This window comes from Blastocystis hominis (genome assembly GCF_000151665.1).
Source record: "Blastocystis hominis, Singapore isolate B (sub-type 7) whole genome shotgun sequence assembly, scaffold_0".
Taxonomy (NCBI): Eukaryota; class Bigyra; order Opalinata; family Blastocystidae; genus Blastocystis; species Blastocystis hominis.
Genome location: NW_013171815.1, coordinates 640,808 through 661,395, shown reverse-complemented (window position 1 = coordinate 661,395; position 20,588 = coordinate 640,808). Strand labels below are relative to the sequence as shown.

The following is a 20,588-nucleotide window of genomic DNA, read 5'->3' as shown; positions in this document are numbered from 1 at the left end:
CTCTCCTTCCTCTCCATCTCTTTTTTTCTTTTCTCCTGATGTACATGATGGAACAATGACGGATCTTGCTGCTTCCCTAACTACAATGAATCATTCTGTGTTCTTCTACAATTATAAATGCTCTCTTCCAGCCTATACTGAATTGAGGAAGAGAGTTATCTCTGATCAACAGTATATTTTGCAGGATTTGAAGCAAGAACAGCCTCATATTCTCTTTCCAACGAAGGAGATCTGCAAAACGAATAAGCTGTTCTCCTACAATATGGATTCAGTTCATCGAATATGGGAGTTATTTCGTGATAATCGTGTTTTTCAACAAGTGGATGCAATTCTTTGCATGTTTTATCCGTCAGAGTGTCAGAATTACATTGTTTTCAATAAGACCGTGGTTTTTATTCCTGCTCATCGTTTTCTCATTCGAAGGTGCTTTTATAATGATTCCAGCAGCCTTCTTAAATGGATGTTTCACCAGCCCAAGGCTCCAGTTATTGTTATGGCTGCAGGAAGATATGATGCCGAATACATTAACTATTACTCGGGAAGGGATGTCCCCTATATCATTTCTTCCACTATTCTTCTTTATACGCCTCCCTCGAGATACGCGCCCATTTGGGACGAATTTCTCTATGCTCCATTTAAGAATAACACCTACTTTAAGAAATACCAGCAAATGGTCACGGATGCCTGCGCTAGAGAGAGAAAACCTTGTTTCCTTGTGAACATGCGAGAGCGAGTGAAGGGAAGATTTCAGTACAAAGATATTAACAAATTCAAAGCTGCAGTTGTCTTTCCCTATGCAGTGTTATCATACTATTTGGCAGATTTGGTGACTACGGCGATCCCTATGTTTGTTCCATCTCCTTCATTCATTGTGGAAAATGGAATCGCTCATGATATCAAGGCAAGCGATTCACATTATTGCGGAGCTCGGTTTCAAGAACCCCCCAAACATCCAAAGTCCAAGCATCCTTTTTCCCCTGAAGATCATTCAGAGAAAGCTACGGAGTATTGGCTTCAATATGCTTCCTACTATACTCCGTGCTCCATTGTATTCCAAAACATGTCGCACCTCGTTTATTTGATGCAGAAAACAAACTATTCTGAAGTTTACCAGTGTAACCTGAACTATCGGAAACAAATTTTGGAGCACAATAGAAGAGAGTGGAACAAACTCTTTCAAAATATTGAGAAGCATCGAAGAATGCCCAACTCAATTCGCGAATCACTTGATTGGTACAAGGAATCGACATTTTACTAACCAATTATCCCTTATTGTTTATTTGTTTGGCATATTCATTCTATTCAGTACATTTGTTTTCAATTTTGTTGTCGATCCATTGCTCCTGGATTGTTCATTTCTGGGACTTTGCAGACCTTTTCGTTAACACTCCATTCTGTCTCTGCTTGCTTTTAAAACAAACACACTCCTCGTTCTATATTACAATTACATACACTTTATTCCGTAATTAATTGCAATACTGTCAGCATAATTCTCGTTGCGATCTCTTCTGACAACTGAAGATCCATCATTAGGTTCCCAATGATCGAAAGACCCTTCGTGACCACATCACTCGAAACCACCAGATTCGGATCTTCCTCCAGCAACAACGAAATATGCCCTTCTTTTGCAGTCCCAAAATCCATTGGATAAAAGTTCGATCGCTCGCTACAGAAATACTTCAATTGATAGGACGGATCTTCTTCGTCCAGCATGCAGTAATCCAGCAACAATTCTCTCCAGAAGCCCACTTTGGAGTAGATCTCGTGCGTGTTGAGAAAGCCGTACAGAGGGCAGTACCGATGATCTGTGCGTACTATAAACAGAGAGGAAATCTTGTGTAGCTTCAAAGCATTCACATAATCGCGCTGCTGAACACAGTTGCTACGATTCGTCGGAAACGATTCATTCCTACGAATAGAACGCTGAAAGCAGAGGCGTTAGGGACGATGCCGCCTGATGAGAGATAATGCGATAGGGAGAAACGCCGGCGCTTGGCTGACACAAGATTCGAATGAAATCCACTCGGACATTCGGTTCGATGAAGCCGTCCGTCACATATTCCAACAAATGCGGAGCTCTAACAGTAAACGGAAAAGGCAATACGACTGCTCGGAAGTGTTGTCGATTAAATAAAGACTCAATAAACGATTAATCGAACTCATAATCGGGTGGGAGAAGGCTTCGATGAGCTCCTTGTCCTGCAATTGATCGTTCGATGGCCGCGGCAAGCTGTCCAGAAAGCTCAGATCGTCCAGAATTAACTGCCGATCCTTTCGCGAGAGAGTTTCTTGCGGGAGAGACACTGCGTATTCCTTTTTCTGTGACAGATAGGAAAACGGGAAGAGCGGATAAGTGATTGTATAATATGAAGGAACAGACCCGATGGGAGTTTCGGTCTGCGAGTCCATGCAGGACACAAATTCTCGATACTGTACATTCCAAAAGTGATCAGTCAACATTGCAAAGCTCTAAACGAAATTGAGAATCGATGAGACTACTTGTGTTGAGAGAATTTGGTTATAGAAGGGACGGAACTCTTCGTCCACTTCGTTTTGAATATATTGGGAAGTGTTAAATAAGCAGACATTGCCTAAGAGAGTGAATAAATAGTAGGAGAACGAAGGGAATAACTTCCAGTAGAAACTGTAAACAATCTGCTTCACATAGCGATAGAACGCATCTTCAGGAAGCGAGAAGTTCAACGCATTGAACTGGTTTATTCTATAATGTTACGAGCAATGAAAAGCCACAGCCACTGGCGAGGCTTGATGGGAATCGAAGGAACTGTTCCATGGTATCGCTCTGAAAGAAAGACCACGTGAATGTCATGGGAAATGCTGGATTGAATATACGCAAAGGAAGTGTTGGAAGTCCCAAACAAGAAGGGAGACGGTGAATCAATGAGGACTGGCAGCAAATAGAAAGGGATGACAGGAATAAACCCATGCGGCCAAGGATAGGGAAGCAGCAGCGAAAGGCCTTCTAGAATCTTCGGAAGCACATCGATTTGGTTTGAAACAAACAGAAGCTTCTCTTCCAAAAGGAGGAGAAGCAGAAGGTTGGCGATTGTTTCCGTTTCCAAGACTTGAAACAGCGCTTTCACACTCGAGACTACAATCAAACAAGCGAGACAGAAGCACCGTTTCGAAATCGATCGTGGGTTTCCGTGGTGTGAAGACAGAGATCCTTTCCAGCAATCCGAAACTGAACATTCAACGCGTTCGGAATCGGGCAGAGAGCATCACGCAGCAAAAACTTCAGCAAAGGATCGCGATGCGAGGAATCAGAGAGCTGGCGGAGCAGGGGATCTAAAATGCTGCAGATCTGCTGCGGCATGGGGATGGTTGTGAGAAGAAAGAAGATCGTTGGGACGAAGAACTCGTCCTTTTCCTGATAATGAAGCAGCATGCAGCAGTAATAAGTGGAAGACGAATTACTCAAAATCGAATAGGATGTGGTTGTAGGAAGCTCGCTTCGAAAGAACTCATCGCTTTTGCTCGCTTCTTCTTTCTTCTCATCCGAAATCGAAAACGAAGAGAAATCGGATTCCTCCAGAGAGAGAATCGGGCTGGAAACCAACTGCCCATCTCTCTTCAGCAGCGATTCGAAAATCGTTTCATATTGGAGAACCAAGATCACAAACACCGAATACATTCCATTGATTTGCTCTTCCGAAAACTTCTCAGTCTGCGGCTGCCAGCAACACTGAAAAAAGAACTGGCAGATTTCCTCGATTCCGTTGCGAATCAAAGGAATCGGAAGTGTGAACAGGCATCGATACGAGAAATTCATTTGATTGTAATAAATCGCTAACTGCCGGAGTGAATCGACCGATTGATCCAGTGCAGCGTTTGCTTCGGACTCGTTTTCCTCTCCGAAGACTTGGCAGCCTTCGCGATTGCTTCGCAAGAAAAGACTTATAAAGGAAATCACATAGAACAGTGTAATGAGAAGCGGCTTGGGGATGCTTCGCAAAATCTTCTTGATCACGTTGATCGTGATGTTCGGAATGTGCTCCGCGTTTATCTCATCAAACGAGATTCGCGTGAACGTTCGGTGCAGATGCGAAGGAATCAGGGCAGGCTACAGTCCATCGATTTCTCTGCGCATACCATGCGATTGAGGATCAGTTTGAGGCCTGCGACCACCTCTTCGGGGTGATAATCGAACGAATCCAGGTTGAGAAGACGCCCGTTGTTGTCCGGAGCGTGATCATAGCGAGAGAGATGCGATGCCACTTGAATCGCACGGCTGACTTCGACGGGAGGGGAGCTGAAGAGGGGATTGCAGGGAAGGCATTGCACTAGATACTCGATGCCTGCGATCACACTCTTCGGAACGTTGTCCCAGATGAGGCAGGGAATCCTTCGGCACAAATGAATCCCATCTATGAATTACAGAAACACAGGAAACAAGCTTGGAAAACAAAACCATTCGAGGGTACTAGGAATTTCGTCCTCCAACTCGTCGCAACAAATAACCTGTAGCAGAGTAGGAGAGAGCTGCAAGGAATAAGAAAATGGAAAAGGAAAAGATGGCTCTTTCAGGTCCTCCGTGTTATATCCGACAAAACCGATATAGTCGGCGATCCCGTACTGAAGCAAACCTAGGATAACAGTGAAATGCAAGAGCATTACAACTTTCCTCTGAATTCGATAGTTGGTTCGAATTATCCTGTCTACACGTCATAAAGGGATAGAGGAGATACGTGAATAAGAATTTTGACATTTCTTGCTTTCGTCTGGGAGATCTAGTCCTAAAGTACGCGGTAGTACTTACAGACGTCGATTGTGCCTCTGGTTGTACCTCTACACAGTAAAAAAAGGGAAAATGATCAACAAAGCTTGCTACAAAACTCAGATGGTTACTGCTTCTTAGCGATGCGTCCATCTTACAAAATCAAAGAATACACAAGGTTAATTCAAACAAATAAGATAATAATTAATCCAAATTATGGAATCACAAAAATTTCCCGGTATTTCTTTTCTCTCACAAGTTGAATCGCTTCTGTTACACTCTTTTCACAATCCTCATATTCTATAGTACAATTCCTCAAATTCATCGTTTTCTTCGGACATTTCTTCTTTGAGTGACACACATCGTTTGCCTTGATAGACAAATAGGACAATCCGGTGCTCGTTACAAACTCTCCGTATAGAGATGCACTCGGAACATTCCTGCCTACCTCAATCACAGCACTTCCAGGCAGCATGAAGATGCTTTGCATCAGATCATTCCCCGAAACGCCCATCAATACATCCGTTCGACCAAGCATCGGGATTAGCTGATCGATCGAGAAATCTTGGAGAAAGCATGTTTCCAGCCGTATCTGCTTTCGAAACCGTTCCTTCAATTTCATCTCCACGATTTCCACGTTTTCAATCGCTCCCTTGTTTCGTTGGTTCACTACCAACATATTGATTGCATCCTTAAGGCGATAGTCCGGGTAGAAATGGCTATACACGTAGGATCCTGCTTTAAACAACGTGCTTTCCAACATGGAAGGAAAGAAAAGTGTGGAATGCCAATTGGGGTGAAGCACTGTCTGAACATCACTCAACAGGTTTGTTCTCACCATTACGCGGTCGCAGAGAGCTCCACGAAGATCCGAAGCGAATAAAACGACCGGTCTGCGGGTTGCTGGGAAGAGAGCTAAAACGTTTTGGACGATGAAGTTTCGAATGCTGTCGAAAGAATCGATCCCCACGAGCAAAACCCGATCAATGGATGGGAACAATTCGCTGTGGAGCGCAACAGACTCAAGGAGAGTCACGCCTTTGATGAAAGAATAGAGATCGGAAGGGGATTGGGGGTGGAGAACGAGTGTGTGGAGGGGGGTTTTGGAAAGATGGGCTGGGTGAATGGGCGTTGTAAGGATTCGAAAGTCGTTGTCTAGATGGAAAAAGAGTTGAAGAGTCACTGTAAAATGTGCTCATGTTTATGTCGTGGAGTTTGCTGCGGAAGGAGGTGCTGTCTTGGGAATAAAACGTAAAGAGAGAGTGTTTTGTGTCGAAGCAAACGTTTGTCACAACCGACCCGAATGGCCGAATAAACAAATCACTGAAACCTTGAGAACTAACAAGCTAATAAGACAAGATTAACGCGTACCTGATGGCCTGCTGCTCAAATTCTGTATCTCGGTCGCTAAATGGAATCAAAACACCTTATCCATACTTTTCCATCATCGTTCGAATGACCTCTTTGACTCCTTTATATTCCTCTTTCCAAGAACTGGAATTTAGATGGAACGTTCTCTCCTCTTCAAATGGGATGTCTTCTCCAAAATAAAATGTATAGAATGTCTCTTCTTCCTCCGGAGTCTCCACTGAAATCTCTGTTTTCTCCACCTCGCGACGAACTACGTTTGTTGCGTTGGAAATAGGTAGATCTCTGTTCACATTGATATTTCTAGCAATAAAAAGTATAGAACAATTCATACAATCGTACAAAAAGAGATGTACACTGAAGAACGACCCAAAGAAATAGCAATAGCCACAGAATAGCAGCCACAGTCAAGGTGACAATATATTTAATATCCTGTACTACTTTCATCGAAATGGCGAATGCTTATACTCCAGTGCCTTTTCTAGTAAGCCCTTGTGGTTCTATCAACAAAGAGAAAACCGTAAACAAAATCTGTTTCCAGAAAAAGGGCTTATTGTTCTAAAACTCGCCGTTTTTTATACTTCATTTGATTTACGCTGTTCTTATTATACTCTTCCGAATAATTTAAAATGAGTACTCGCCGTACATCCCTTTGGTCCGTATTGCCTCCTCGAGATGCTGAATGTGATGTATGCGCCTTTTGTGTAAATCACCATCTAGCTATTTGCTCCTGAGATTGCTAAGTGGATGTCTATTGTTTTGGAGAGGGATATATCCTCTGACTTGCTGACAGAGCTAGAGAAAGGAGATGTAGAATTCGATTGCTGTTTTTAACGATTCAGCTGCTCTGCGAACTATTCATAAAGCTTTGCCCGAATGAACGCTTTGGTAAATATCATCGAAATGCAAGTATCTCATTACTTTCTTTTGTCTATATCTAGTGATGGATATCTGGAAACGCGATAATATGAAGCTCTTTGCAGATGCTACCAATCATTATGGCGTTCCCAAGTCCGCCTTGATGAGCTATACTTATTTTGAATCAAAAAATGTAACAATTATGGATATGCATCTAAGAAATCAGGAAGCAATGCTAATAACTAGTCTTCTAGTGTTTGTAAAAGTATTAATTGAAAAGCAGGGCGCTGAAGCGATACACCTCCCTGAGTCATTTATTAAAACAAGTAATCCTGATAGGTTTAATCGATTGTAGTTTGCAGCGCTTATTTAGAGACTCGGATTCTCCACAAATCCAGCAAGCAGCCGAAAATCGGTTCTCCGAACGAGCCTTCCAAGGTCCAAACGGAGCCTTTGCAGCAAGCGACTGAGGAGGAACAGAGAATGGAAGAGCCGGAAGTAGCAGCAGGAAACGAATCCACTGCGGAATCAACCCAGGAACAGAGAAATGAATCGACGACAGAAACGAATGTGGTGGAATCGAATGAGCCATTGAATGAGCCATTGAATGAATCATCGAATGAACCATCGAATGAACCATCAAATGAACCATTGAATGAATCATCGAATGAATCATTGAATGAATCATTGAATGAGCCATCCATTGAACTATCCATTGAATCATCCATTGAACCATCGAATGAACCATCCATTGAACCATCCATTGAACCATCCGCTGAGAATCATCCAGCAGCGTTCCCTGCCATTTCCGAAGAGGAACAGGCGCAGCTGGAGAAGATCATGCAGCTGGATGTCAACGACATGCTGAAAGACATTCTGAAGGAGCGTCGCAGGACGTACGGAATGGTCAGCAGCCAGGAATCCTCGGAGGACTCGGATGATTCCGTCGATTCGTTCGAAGAGAAATACCTGCCTCGCTCTTCCCGCGAGCATGCAAATCCTTCTGCTGCTCCTGCTGCTCCTGCTCAAGTGGAAGAAGAGCCGGTGCAGGAAGAGAAAGAAGCGGGTATTTCTGGAATGGAAGAAAAAGAGGATGGGTTGGTTACGGAGTCGAATGAGCCCGTTGATCAGGAAAAGGAACCGGAAACTGTTGAAGAGTCGAGTGCAGAAAATCCAGATGAATCTGCAGTGAAGACGAAGGAGGAAGGAGAGACAAAAGAAACGACGGAGAAGAATGGCGGACATGGAGTGTTTTGTAGCGTTTATTTGGATTGGTCACTTATAGGGAAAGTAACACTTCTCACCGCTTTGGCTGCTGCGGGTTTCATTATTGTGAAACAGTTGCGAAAGTAATCACTTTATTGTTCTTGCCTGTTTGTTATGCATAAATCGCTCTTGATTGTTTCTGGAGGAGCAATGGGGTCGCTTTTTAGTGGCTTTTTGGAAGCTGCCTCCATGAAGAGTCAAAACGCTCTTAATGCCTGCTTTCTTGATTTTTCTCATTTCTAGGTTATGCTTAGAGCCAATTGGGAATCTCACCGTCAGGAAATCCAAAAGAATGGTTTAGTCGTGACTCCTTTGTCTGATGCGTCTAAATCCATATGGAATGAAATAAGAAAAGATTGCAACATTGGATATCAAAACGGTTCTTTTGTTATTCCCGTTCATGCTGTGGATGATTCTATTTTTGATCCAGCGAGTCAGTCTCACAGAAAAGTAGATGAGGTACCTCATGTAAGCGTGTGATATACAGGTATTGCTGTTTGATAAGTCGTACAATACCGAAATGTTAGCATCCATGATAAAAGGTGTTCTTTCCGAAACAGGAACCTGTCTTACTCTACAGAACGGTATGGGAAATGTCGAAATTCTCCAAGTCGGAGTTCATTGCGTATTTCACTCAGAGAATTTTAGGAAAAGAAAGAGTCCTCCAGGGAAATACTTCCCAAGGAGCGATGCTTCGAAATCCTGGAGAAGTTATTCATTCTGGAACGGGGTACATCACAATCGTATCGCCGACTCCACAAGGCCAAAAATCGGCTGAATGGTGGGTGAAAACACTCCAATCTGTTCATCTCCCCGCGGAATTAGGCGGAAACAATGTTAGCCTTGGACCTTCAATCAACTCTAGTTCGAAGAAGTTCTGTGGAAGAAACTGATCGTGAACGCTGTGATCAATCCTCTCACCGCTATCCACAACTGCAGAAACGGCGAAATCCTGTCTCTGCCAGAATACAATCGTATCTGCGACGATGTTTTTGCTTGCCTTTCGTTGGAGGGTAGGTCGTAAACGAAGCAGTCCGCGTGGCGGAGCGATGCGGAGTGAGGCTGGATGTCGCAGACTGCAAAGCTCGTGTTCAGTTGGTAGCTGAACAAACTGCTGGTGAGCGTTGAGAGCAAAGAGTGATTGGTAGCGAATCGAAGCTCGATGGCTTCGGATATCGCGCAGAAGCGACGCACTGAAATTGATTTTATAAACGGCTACATTGTGGCGATGGGGAGGAAGCAAGGAGTCGAAACACCCGTGAATCGTTCACTCACAGAACAGGTGAAAAGCATTGAATGCAAGTGAACGCATTGATTCATCCATACATTTTTTTGTTCAATAAACAATCCACAATGTATCTCTTGTCTCGGTAAAGGGATCGTCCAACACGTTCGCCATCACATCTTTCATTCCGCTCATCACTATCCATCAGTCCATCCCCAGCAACTCGTACAATTCATATTCTTTCTTCGCGTTTTGATTTCCTTTCGGCGCAGAGTCAGGAACTTCTCTTTCACTTCGTTCATTTTTTTCACCAGCTCGCTTACCGCGGCCGATTGCGTAAGGAACATATTGTAGTTCCTCTGAATGATGTCCAGTAAAAGTTCCGCTTCGTTCATCTCCCTACACTTCAAACGGCCATGCATTGCTACTTTGAAACTGCAGCCACATCGTTCTGCGAATTACCCACATGGAGAGAGAGCGCAACTTCCACTATTCTTAACAAAAAACGATCGCTGAGTACTATTCTCGATCTTTTCATTCAGTTGAATGATCGATTCTTCCAGCTGGCTTAACACATCTTCGAAGAACGCAGATGGCATTCGCTGCTGCATTGGATCGTTTCCTATAAATCCTGAATGAGTTTCCTCTTGACTGCTCGACTGCTTTGCATGGCGAAGCGAGTTTTCAAAGCGGGTCAGACCGTTTCGAAGGGATTTGAGATGTAAATCTTGAGCTTCTTGGGAAATTCTCATCTTCTCACATTCCTACAAGTCATTCGCGCTGAAAAGCAGAACAAATTCGAGGGATTTCAATGCAACAATCCGGCCACTCAGCCGCGATGTATCTGCGACTTCGATCGAATCGATGAGTCTTTGTTGCTCTTTGATCAGGTTCCTACAATCAAATGCTTCTCCAAAACAAACGCTATTTCGGTAAGCTCCTTGCAAATTGCTGGATCCAGAGAGCCCACATTCTGATCCATTAACTTTAAAAGCATCTTGTCATTACTCGGGTTCTGCAACACTCCACGATTGGAGGAATTGCCGGTATTAAAAGTACTACCAAAGCCGCCTGCCCCTGTTCCAGTTGATGTTCCAAAACCTGAGCCAAATGTAAAGCCTGTGCCCGCTGTACTCGATTTGTTTCCAAAAGAAAAGGTACTGTTACCAGAGGTGCCGGTATTCGTATTGCTGCCAAAGCTAAAACCTCCAGTTCCTCCTGTGTTTGTCGTACCAGGTTTATTTCCTCCAAAACTAAATCCAGTACTACCAGTATTTCCCGTGTTTGTATTACTGCCGAAACTGAATCCAGTACTACCAGTATTGCCAGTATTGCCAGTGTTTTGATTACTGCCGAAACTGAATCCAGTACTGCCAGTATTGTTAGTGTTACTGGTATTTGTATTCCCTCCAAAACTGAATCCAGTACTACCGGTATTGTTTGTATTGGACGTATTTCCTCCACCAAAGCTAAATCCACCACTTCCCCCTGTGTTTGTTGTACCAGAAGTATTTCCTCCAAAACCAAATCCCGTATTACCAGTATTGTTTGTATTGGACGTATTTCCTCCACCAAAGCTAAATCCACCACTTCCAGTGTTATTGGTATTGCCCGTGTTTGAATTATTCGAATTACCAAAGCTAAAGCCACCACTTCCTCCAGTATTGGCTGTTCCGGACGTATTTCCTCCAAAACTAAATCCAGAATTACTGTTGTTGCCCGTGTTTGAAGCATTCCCTCCACCAAAGCTAAATCCGCCACTTCCTCCGCCAAAGCCTGCTCCAGAGTTCCCAGTTCCTGACATGTTCTACGATGAGTTCAATTACTGAAAAGAATATACAGAAGAACTAGAAAATATCAAAGGTTCATACAACAAACACCCAATTTTGGGAATTCCATAAATAGCCTATACTTCTGTATTCTCCATGGTTTTCCTTATCTTCAACAAATCTAAAGACAACTAAATGTTAGAACCCGCTCAAGCACAAACTGATGGAAACATGGCATAAAACTCAAAACAACGATACTCTGAGCGAATTCCCTGAATTACACGAAGACTTCGCAGCATCGAGAGAACAAACTCATTCTTGATGGACTCGATGCTCTTTTTGACCTGAAACACCTCTCCATTGGAAATAGAGACTTTCAGGAAGAAGAACTCGTTCCGAAAGAAAAATTTCAGCAGCAAATCGCGTCGATCCGAATACGAAGCTTTCCACCCTGCGAAATGTGCATATATCGAAATGTATTCAAACAGTTTATCCCCAAGATCGATTAAACTCGAAGCATCCGCCAACTACACTCGACGCTCCCCGCGGTTCTTACAAGATACTCCTGGATTTGATAGCGATTAAAGCAGTTCTCCGCAGCGTTCAGCTCGCCTTGCAGATCGTCGATTTCTTGCAGCTGCGAATAGTTTGACTCCACATAATTCTAGGCTTTAGAAGCCGGCCACGCCCTCACAAACAGCTGCAGCACGCGCTCGCGATCTCCCATCACGCTCTGCAGACGATGAACCACGCCGTTCATCGCCTCTTGGCTCGGCAACTCGCTCAGACTGCAACGAAACGACTCCAGTTTCGATCGACAGACTTCTTCCGAATCGAACGTGAACACGTGTCTCGGCGCGGCCGTTACGACTTGCTCCTCGTCCATGTCCACCTTTGAGAGGCGTGGCGAGCACAATGCTCCCGCACTGAACGAAGATTCCGAGTCCGACGCGGAGTTGGAGTCTAAAATCCCGGAGAGTCGGCGATTGTGCAGATTGTTTCGCTGCACCATGTCGTCTACAACTCACCAGCGAGCCCAGCAATCACCGATCGTCCCGGAGAGAATCGATTGGCTCACGAGCGAGCTCTCTTCGTCGGGCTGGAACACCTCCTCGAGCTCCATGCAGAGCTCGGGATCGCTCGGCTGCGTGCGAAGCTCCTGCTCGGCTTTCCACTGCGCGCAGATCTCCGCATATCGCTGATTCACCTCTTGCAACTCTTTCTGCCGCCGCATATAGTTGCGTAGTTTACTGGAGTCGAGGGAAAGCGACGCTCCTACCAAGTGGGGATTCGTTCCACCGCGCGGCGATAGGCAGACAACGACTCTCTCCCTGGAAGAAAATCGACGTCGTCGTCGTCGTCATCATCGTCGTCCAGTCTGCTTAGAATTTCGTCGTTTCGGAGGGTCTCCGCGCTCTCCATTACCACGATGGAGGAGCGACGGCGCGAAGCGGATTCGATGGAACATAACTATGTGGAATAGGGGGAGAGATACGACCTCAGGAGATAGACGGTGAAGCGCTGTGGATGGGTCGTTTTCGTCGAACGATGCTATGTTTACGCCGATGAACTGGATAGGGTTAGATCGACAAGTATAAGGGGAGAGATGAAGCGCGGGAATATCAGGATTTGCGTAACAGTGAGATGGGTAGAGTTCTTTATTGGGATCTCTGGTTCGAGAGAATGAGCCTTGAGAGATTGAAAATCTTGGAGGAATGCTGGAACGAGGATTTTCGATAGAACATCGATCGGAAAATATCTAGTATTTAAAATGAGCACGAAGAGCTGAACTGATGAGCTATCTCTTTCGGAAGTTCCCGTTAACGTTGTATCTTCATCACGTATGTCACTGTGTCTGTGTTCGGGATATAACCCCGACAATGAATCTCGCGGGTTCATAAAAAACGATACTACATTAGGAAACAATTCAAAATATATGCGTACATTAATGAATGAAAAAGTAGCTACAAATAATTACAAGAAAAGTCTGTTTATGTAGATCTCAATAAAATGAGTTACACAAAATACCCACGAATTTGTGAATTCTGCCAATTTGGTTACTGTAGGAATGTTTTGTCGTTTGGCTACCAACACAGTACTCAGAGGGGTTCTTTCAAAGCAATACTCCCCGTTGGCAAGAGTATTTAGCACAGCAGAACTTAAGGCTGACGAATGTGTGCTCAAAAAGGGAGAAGTTTACAAATTTACGGATACAGGTAAGAGTGAAATAGACAACTAAGTGCTAGGCGTGCGCTATATCGATCTTGTTGTGGGGAAGGGAGATCCTTGTAAGAAGGGAGATGTTATCCATATCAACCATAAAGGAAGAATTTTAAATAACGGAAAGCCGATTCCCGATAACTCCTATGAAATCGGAGTTCCCCTTTCTCTTCGAATCGGTGTCGGGTAGCTTATTGGAATGAATCCATCGATGCTTAGAATGGTAATACCAGCATGGGATGAAGGCATCTTGGGAATGAAGGTGGGAGGAAAGCGTAAGATCGTTTGCACTCCAGACAAAGCGTATGATTGAATCGATATGTTTATTTTAGATTTGGAGAAAAGGGCACGCCAACAATTCCTCCCTTCTCTGTAGGATCGTTTTGTTTTTTTGTAATTCTCTAGACGTTGATATATGAAATTGATTTAGTTGCTATTGGTATGGACTTTCTAAATAGGCTCGAATAATCCATGTTTCTATCAAACACAACGCAAAACATTATATACAATACAACTATTGCGTTTGACAGCTATTTTCTTCATCGTATGTCGTTCCCTGCTCTTTTGTTTTATCTACGTCCACCCGTTTATTCGTCCCTTCCGATTCCATCGCGGCATTTCGCTTCTTACTGCTACGAGGAACCGTCGAGCTCACGTCCACTTTCTTCTCCTTCGATGTCTCCTTTGGAGCTTCTTTTGGAGCTTCTTTTGGAGCTTTCTTCGGTGTTTCTTTGACAGATTCCTTAACAGATTCCTTAACAGATTCCTTAACAGATTCCTTAACAGATTCCTTAACAGATTCCTTCGAGGCTTCTTTTGGAATTGCAGTATTTCGGGGCAAAACAGGCTTTTTCTCTTCCACTGCGTGCGGCACAGCGGTAGATCGACTCATCGCCATCTGTTTTTTGAGCTCCTTCAGCTGTCGTTTGAGCTGCTTCTTCTCCTCCACAATGGTCCGAACCTTTTCCAGCTGCGCGTTCGTCAGTTTGTTCTTCTCCAGCTCGTTCACACGCACTTCCTGCTTCTGCAGCGTTTCCTGCAGCGTTTCCTTCTCTAACTGCAGCCGAGTGAGACTGTCGATGAGTCGAAGCTTTTCCGTCTTCGACGTTGCCAGCTGCTCGTGCAGTCGCGTCGTTTCCTTCGCAGAGGACGCTTCCAGATCGGCGAGTTTCTGCTGCGCGGATTTCGCTGTTTCCTTCTCGGTTTCCAGCGCCGATCGAAGCGTCGCGAGCTGGCTTTGCAGATCTTTCGACGCGTTTTCTGCGGCAGTTTGGGCGGACTGCAGCGATTCGTTTTCTTTGTGAAGCGACGAAAGCTCCTCTGTGAGTCGATTTCGCTCGACGATCGAAGAATCCAAAGCGGCTTGGATGCGCGCGATCTCCGAATTGATGCTTGTGATTCGCTGCTCTGCAGCCTCCAGTTCGTTCTGGAGCGTTTGGAGCCGCACAGTCGATTCAGCGAACGATTTCTCAGCGGTTTCGCGAAGCTTCGACTGCCTGCTTTGCTCTTCTTCGAGGGACGAGACGCGTTCTTTTTCGACTTGGAGAAGTGAAGTCTGATCTTTATTCAATTCTTCTAACTCGGAAATGCGGAGTTTGCTCGCTTCTTCTTTCTCCTCGAGCGACTTTTTGATTTGGGAGAGCTCTTCGATTTGTTTCTCTGCGGTTTGCTGCAACTCCGCCTTGTCCTCGATCGTCTTTTTCGCTCGAATCAGTTCTTCGTTGATAGAGCGCGCCTCTTCGGAAAGCTTTTCTTTTCTCTCTTCCAAATCCTGAATGGTTTGCTCCTGCTTCGATATTTGGTTCTTTAAAGCGATTTCACTCTCTTCGAACTGGCGAATTCGCGATCGAAGCGACTGCAGCGATTCGTTTTCTTCGTGTAGCTGCTCGATTTCTTTTAGAAGTTGCGAATTCTCGCTTTCAGTTCGTTTCAGGGACGATCGAAGTTCTTCCTTTTCCTGCTCGATGTGTTCTTTTTCCGAGCGGAGCGAATCTTCTAACGACTTCTTGTCTTCTTCCAACAGCTGTTTCTTCTCTTCGAGTGTTTTCTTTTCGTCTTCTAACTCTGCAATTCGCTGCTGCAGCAGATCTCGACTTTTCTCCGTTTCAGCAATCGATTCTGCGATGTGTTCGGCCTTTTGCTTCTCCTCCGCAAGCTTTTCACTCAATTCAGAGAGCTTTTCATTCAGTTCCTCTTTCTCTTTTTCCAGTTTGTCGTTTTCTTCCTTCCACTTCTCTTCCAGCTTTCCTTTTTCTTCGCTCAGCGACTTGACTTCTTCGTCCTTCTTCTGCAGCATCCCTTCCAACTCCTCCTTTTCTTTCTGAGTCTGCAATGTGAGCTTGTCTCTCTCCTGCACTTCGATCTCCAACTGCTTTCGCAATTCGTCAATGGCCAGATTTCTCTGCGTCAGCGCTTCTTCCAGCTCTTTCACTTCATTCTTCCTCTCTGTCGCGATTTGTTCCGCATCCATACTCGCTTTCTCTAAAGCTGCGATTTGTTCTTGCTGACTATGCGTATTGCTTCGTAATGTTTCGATCTCCTCGCGAATCTCTTTCAGTTGTTGCTCACTATAAAGCTTCTCGGATGAAAGAGTATTCATTGCGTCTTCCAGCTGCTGCTTTTCGCTTCGTAAATGTCGCAGCTGTTCTTCGAGGATGTGGAATTCAGAAGTCGTTGACTCAAGCTGGGATTCGAGATTGCGGTTCATCGATTCAAGACGTTGACTTTCTTTCTGAGCGTCTTGAAGTTCCTTTTCGGAAATCGATGAGATTTGTTCAGCTGCTTTACGCAATGATTCTTCTTGATTGAAGAGATGGCGCGCTTCTTTCAACTGGGATTCCAATGATTCTATTTCGGTTTGGACTGTTCCCAATTGGCTATTGAGCGCTTCTTTTTCGTTTTGAAGATTTTGAATCTCATTCTCCAATGAATCTTTTTCACGCTTCACACTTTGAATCTCATTTTCCAGTTTCGCTCTTTCTGTTTGACCCATTCGAATCTCATTCTCCAATGAATCTTTTTCACGCTTCACACTTCGAATTTCATTTTCCAATTGTCCTTTTTCGGTTTGGGCAGATTCCAATTGACTTTTGAGTACGATCGCTTCGTTCTGTACACTTTCAAATCGATTCATCAATGATTCCCTTTCATGTTGACTCTTTTGCACTTCCTTCTCCAGTTTTTCTCTTTCGTTTTGCTCCTTTTCGAATCGACTTCGCAACGTTTCTCTTTCATTCCTCAATTCCTCCACCTTTCTTTTTGTCTCCTTCAACGCATTCTCCGCGTTTTGAAGTCGCGGCAAGCAATCATTCAGCGTTTTCAATTGCTCCGTTACCTGATTCTGCAACTCGTCATTCTCCTTCACCATTTTCTCGTACTCCCCTTTCAGCTCCTTTTCCATCGTCTCATGTTTTCTCTCCAACTCAGCGAGCCGCGATTGATACTCCTCCACTTCCGCTCTCTTCTTCCGCTCTGCTTCGCGGAGCGATTTCATACTCATTTCTAAAGCCATCGATCGCGTCTCGCTCACTTGCAGGTCTTTCTTCGTTGCATCCAACTCATCGCGAGCATGCGTCAATTCTTCTTCTGTCGCATTCGCACTCTGAAGCAAAGCGTCGACTTGTCGTTTCAGCGAGTCGTGCTGCTCCGTTTTCTCTTCCAACTTCTCTTCGAATTCCCTCATTTGCATTTTGTAATGGCCATTTTCGGAGGCTAATTCTGCGCATTGTTGCTGGAATTCATTGATCGATTTCTGGCTCTGCTCCAACTGTCCTTTCAGCTCCGCGATCGACTTTTCCTGACTCTCCACAATCCCAGCCAATCGCTGCTTTTCGATCTGCTCGTGTTCCTTGCGCTGCTCGCTTTCCTGACGAACCGACTGCTCGATTCCGTTCTTCTCTGCCTCCAAAATCTCCGTTTGCAGACGTAGTTTCGACAACTGATCTTGATATCCCAGGATTTCCTTCTTCAATTTCTCCACCTGCGTGGAAGCGAACTCGTATTTCTCTTCCACGCTATGCAGCGACGCTTCGGTTCGCTGCGACACTTTTCTCTGTTCCTGCAACTCCGATTGAAGCATTTCCATTTCTCCAGAATTCGCGGCTTTTTCCAAAGATCGATTCAACTGTTTTAACTGCTCGATTTCCTTGTCCTTCGCTTCGATTTGCTGCTGTTGCGTTCGCTTCCATCGCGCGTCGGATTCGCTCCACTGCGAGCGGATCGAAGCGATTTCCTTCGCCAGCTCGCTTTTCTCTTTCTCCAAAGTCTGCAAACGCGTCGCTTTTTCGGCTTCTGATTCGATTTGAAGCTTCAAGTCTTCGCGCTCTTTCTTCAATTCATTGCGCGTTTGCAAAAGCGATCCTTCATAAATCGAAACTGTCATCGCCAACGCTTCGGCACGATGTCTCCATTGGGACTCCGACTTCTGCAATTCGTTTTTCTCCGCTTCCAGCTGCTCCTTCAGCTTTGCTTTCTCTTCGCGAATCCGATCGACTTCGGTTTGCAACGCAGAAGCTTCCTCCTCCGCTTTCTTTCGCTTCTTCTCTTCTTCTTGAATCACTTCTTGATCATGAATCTGCTTGTTCTGCAGCTCCATCATTTCCTTTTCCGTGTCGCTCGCTTTGTGCGACTCTCGAAGCAAAAGGATTTGCTTTCTAATTCTCACAACGCTTCCCGAACCTCACTCCAACGTCACGATTCGAAGCGATCGCAGCTGTTCTGCGGATTGAATCGCTTCGATTTGCTCTCGACACTTCTTCAGCTCCTCCGAATCCTTCTCTCCTTTTTCATTCGCTTGATCCAAAGCCACCGACACCGATGTAAACGACGCTTTCGCCGTCTGTAGCTCCTCCTGCAGCTCCTCATAATGCCGTTTCAGCTCTTCACAATGCCGTTTCAGCTCTTCGTTCGCTTCTTCAGCGGCTTTCACTTTGTCTCGAAGAAACGAAGACACGACGGACTGATTGTGGATTCTGCAGGGCGCCGGCGTCTGCGCGATCTTTCGAATCCGGTGGGCGAGCGCCAGCGTCTGCAACGCCAGCGATCGATGGGATCGAAGCGGATTCAGAAAGGCTAAAAGAACAGTAAAGGACGTCGGAAGCATCGCGTGGTGCAGAAAGTGGAGGAGTTTTGTGAGTCGCCAATTGATTTGGTCCTCCGAAAACTGATTTTGCGAGAGTGAGGAAACGGAGCGATAGAACGACGTGATGCCTCGGCCTAACTGCGAAGCTTCCTTCGACACTCCGCTCGACGTGGGTTCCAAATTCAATGTTTCGATGCCTGGAAGGAGAACGAGGTTGAGTTCTCCGAGCAACACCTCGCCGTTGGCGCGATATAAGTGATCGTCACGTGCGCGACTCTCACAAAAGACACGGATGATGAGAGTGCGGTTGGCGTCGTACTTTGAGCTGTCCAATTCGACGTTGTTCGAGCGAGAAATACCCTCCATTACGATCTGACGTGAAGATAAAGCAGAGGACCAACAGACTTGAAGTCGTCGAGGGAAGAAAACTCGGACTCGGTGCAGAGAACAGTCGATGCACTTGGTATGTCGGATATATCGGTGATGGACACGCGATCCGAGAGAAGATCACGAACCGTCTCGCGCAAAATCTCCAAAACGCTCACACGGAGAATGTAGATGCGGTCTTTGCTGTTCTAGGGGTCAACTACGCAGCGAAAACACACAATCTCGATCTGAGACAAAATACTATCCACAGACATAGTAATCAGTCCCTTCGATGATTCTGATCCCTGAAAGATTGACGCAATATCACAAGAAGTCTCTCCCACTCCTAGGAGAAAACCTAGATCCTTACGCACGCTATTTAAATAGTACAGTGAATGCCATCAGCAACCTTTGATCCAATAGACCCAAAGTGCGCTTGGAACAGTTTTTCACCACTGACATTCGAATCAATCACGGCATCTGAATCTAAATAAATACCTCTTTCCAATACCATAAAAATCTCGTTCATTCGCCGCAACGTCACCATTTTCTTCAACAGAAAAGATGCAATTGTTCGTAGAATCAAAATTCCAACACACATCATCGTCTGTAGCGTTCTACGCAATAAGGGCAACAGGACCAATCGCACATCAGATATGTCAACCGGCTTCACAATTGCATTAATATGGTTCGTATCCATCGCGTTTGATGAACAATGCGGAATGCAAAGTGAAAAAGCTATTTCAAACCACTTCAAAATTACCCCCGATTTTTGCACCTGGCAAAAATCCTAAAAGTGAAACTCCTGAAGAATTATTCTTTTATCATATTTTCATAATTTTTTTTCTCGATGGCAATTCGTAGGCTCTCTCCAAAGATTGTCACACTTAGGAGTTCAGTTTGAGGGAAGCAATGACGTTGGAGTCTTTTCTAAGCTGACAAACAAATACTGTCTCGTTGCCACAGGTGGCTCCGAAACCTTTTACAGTGCATTTGAGACCGAGTTGGCAGATCAAATTCCCGTGATTAAAACCTCGATCGCGGGTTGCCGTTTTGTTGGTCGTGTGACTGCTGGTACACGGTGTTCCCTGCTTGTGATGCCTAGGAAACAAGAATGGGCTCCTTGTTCCAATTTCTATTACAGACGCCGAATTAGAACATATTCGCAATTCCATTCCTGATGGAGTGGTTGTCAAGAGAGTGGATGACCGTTTGTCATCCCTCGGTAATTTGATTGCTTGCAATGATCACGTCGCGCTTCTGCATTCCGATTTAGGCCGAGTAAGCATTGCGAAGTGTAAGAATTCACACCGTAGGAAACCGAAGAAATTGTTGAGGACGTTCTCGGTGTGGAAGTGTTCCGTCATTCGATCGCTGGAAACGCGTTGATTGGCAGCTATTGCGTGATTTCAAACCAAGGAGGACTTGTGCACCCCGCCACCTCCCTCGATGAGAAGGAAGAGCTCTCCTCGCTTCTCCAGATCAGCCTCATGGCAGGCACGATCAATCGAGGATCGGATGTAATCGGAGCGGGTCTGGTCGCGAACGACTTCACAGCGTTCTGCGGACTGGACACGACATCCACGGAGATCGGAGTGGTGGAGAGTGCGTTCAAGCTGGAGAAGCAAGCCTCCACTCTGGACTCTATGAAGAACTATCTCTTTGATTCCACGTTCTAGTCCTCTGATTCGTCTGTTT

General features: G+C 45.1%; 3 protein-coding genes; 2 read left to right on the top strand and 1 right to left on the bottom strand.

The window, feature by feature from the left end:
• Positions 1-6,735: 6,735 nt before the first annotated feature.
• On the top strand, positions 6,736-7,319 carry GSBLH_T00000196001 (uncharacterized protein; the record flags this gene model as incomplete). The annotated part of the gene is made up of 4 exons (XM_013038373.1): positions 6,736-6,795; positions 6,827-6,916; positions 6,949-7,015; positions 7,048-7,319. The coding sequence occupies 4 exons, from the start codon at positions 6,736-6,738 to the stop codon at positions 7,317-7,319; spliced, it is 489 nt and encodes a 162-aa protein (XP_012893827.1).
• Positions 7,320-7,329: 10 nt separating this feature from the next.
• GSBLH_T00000195001 (uncharacterized protein) lies at positions 7,330-7,668 on the bottom strand (the record flags this gene model as incomplete). The annotated part of the gene is made up of 1 exon (XM_013038372.1): positions 7,330-7,668. The coding sequence occupies one exon, from the start codon at positions 7,666-7,668 to the stop codon at positions 7,330-7,332; it is 339 nt and encodes a 112-aa protein (XP_012893826.1).
• Positions 7,669-8,344: 676 nt separating this feature from the next.
• On the top strand, positions 8,345-20,579 carry GSBLH_T00000194001 (uncharacterized protein; the record flags this gene model as incomplete). XM_013038371.1 has 9 exons in its annotated part: positions 8,345-8,443; positions 8,474-8,689; positions 8,718-8,840; positions 8,869-9,066; positions 9,096-9,218; positions 9,248-9,353; positions 19,755-19,964; positions 19,996-20,171; positions 20,207-20,579. The coding sequence occupies 9 exons, from the start codon at positions 8,345-8,347 to the stop codon at positions 20,567-20,569; spliced, it is 1,614 nt and encodes a 537-aa protein (XP_012893825.1). The 3' UTR covers positions 20,570-20,579.
• Between the last annotated feature and the right edge of the window lie 9 nt (positions 20,580-20,588).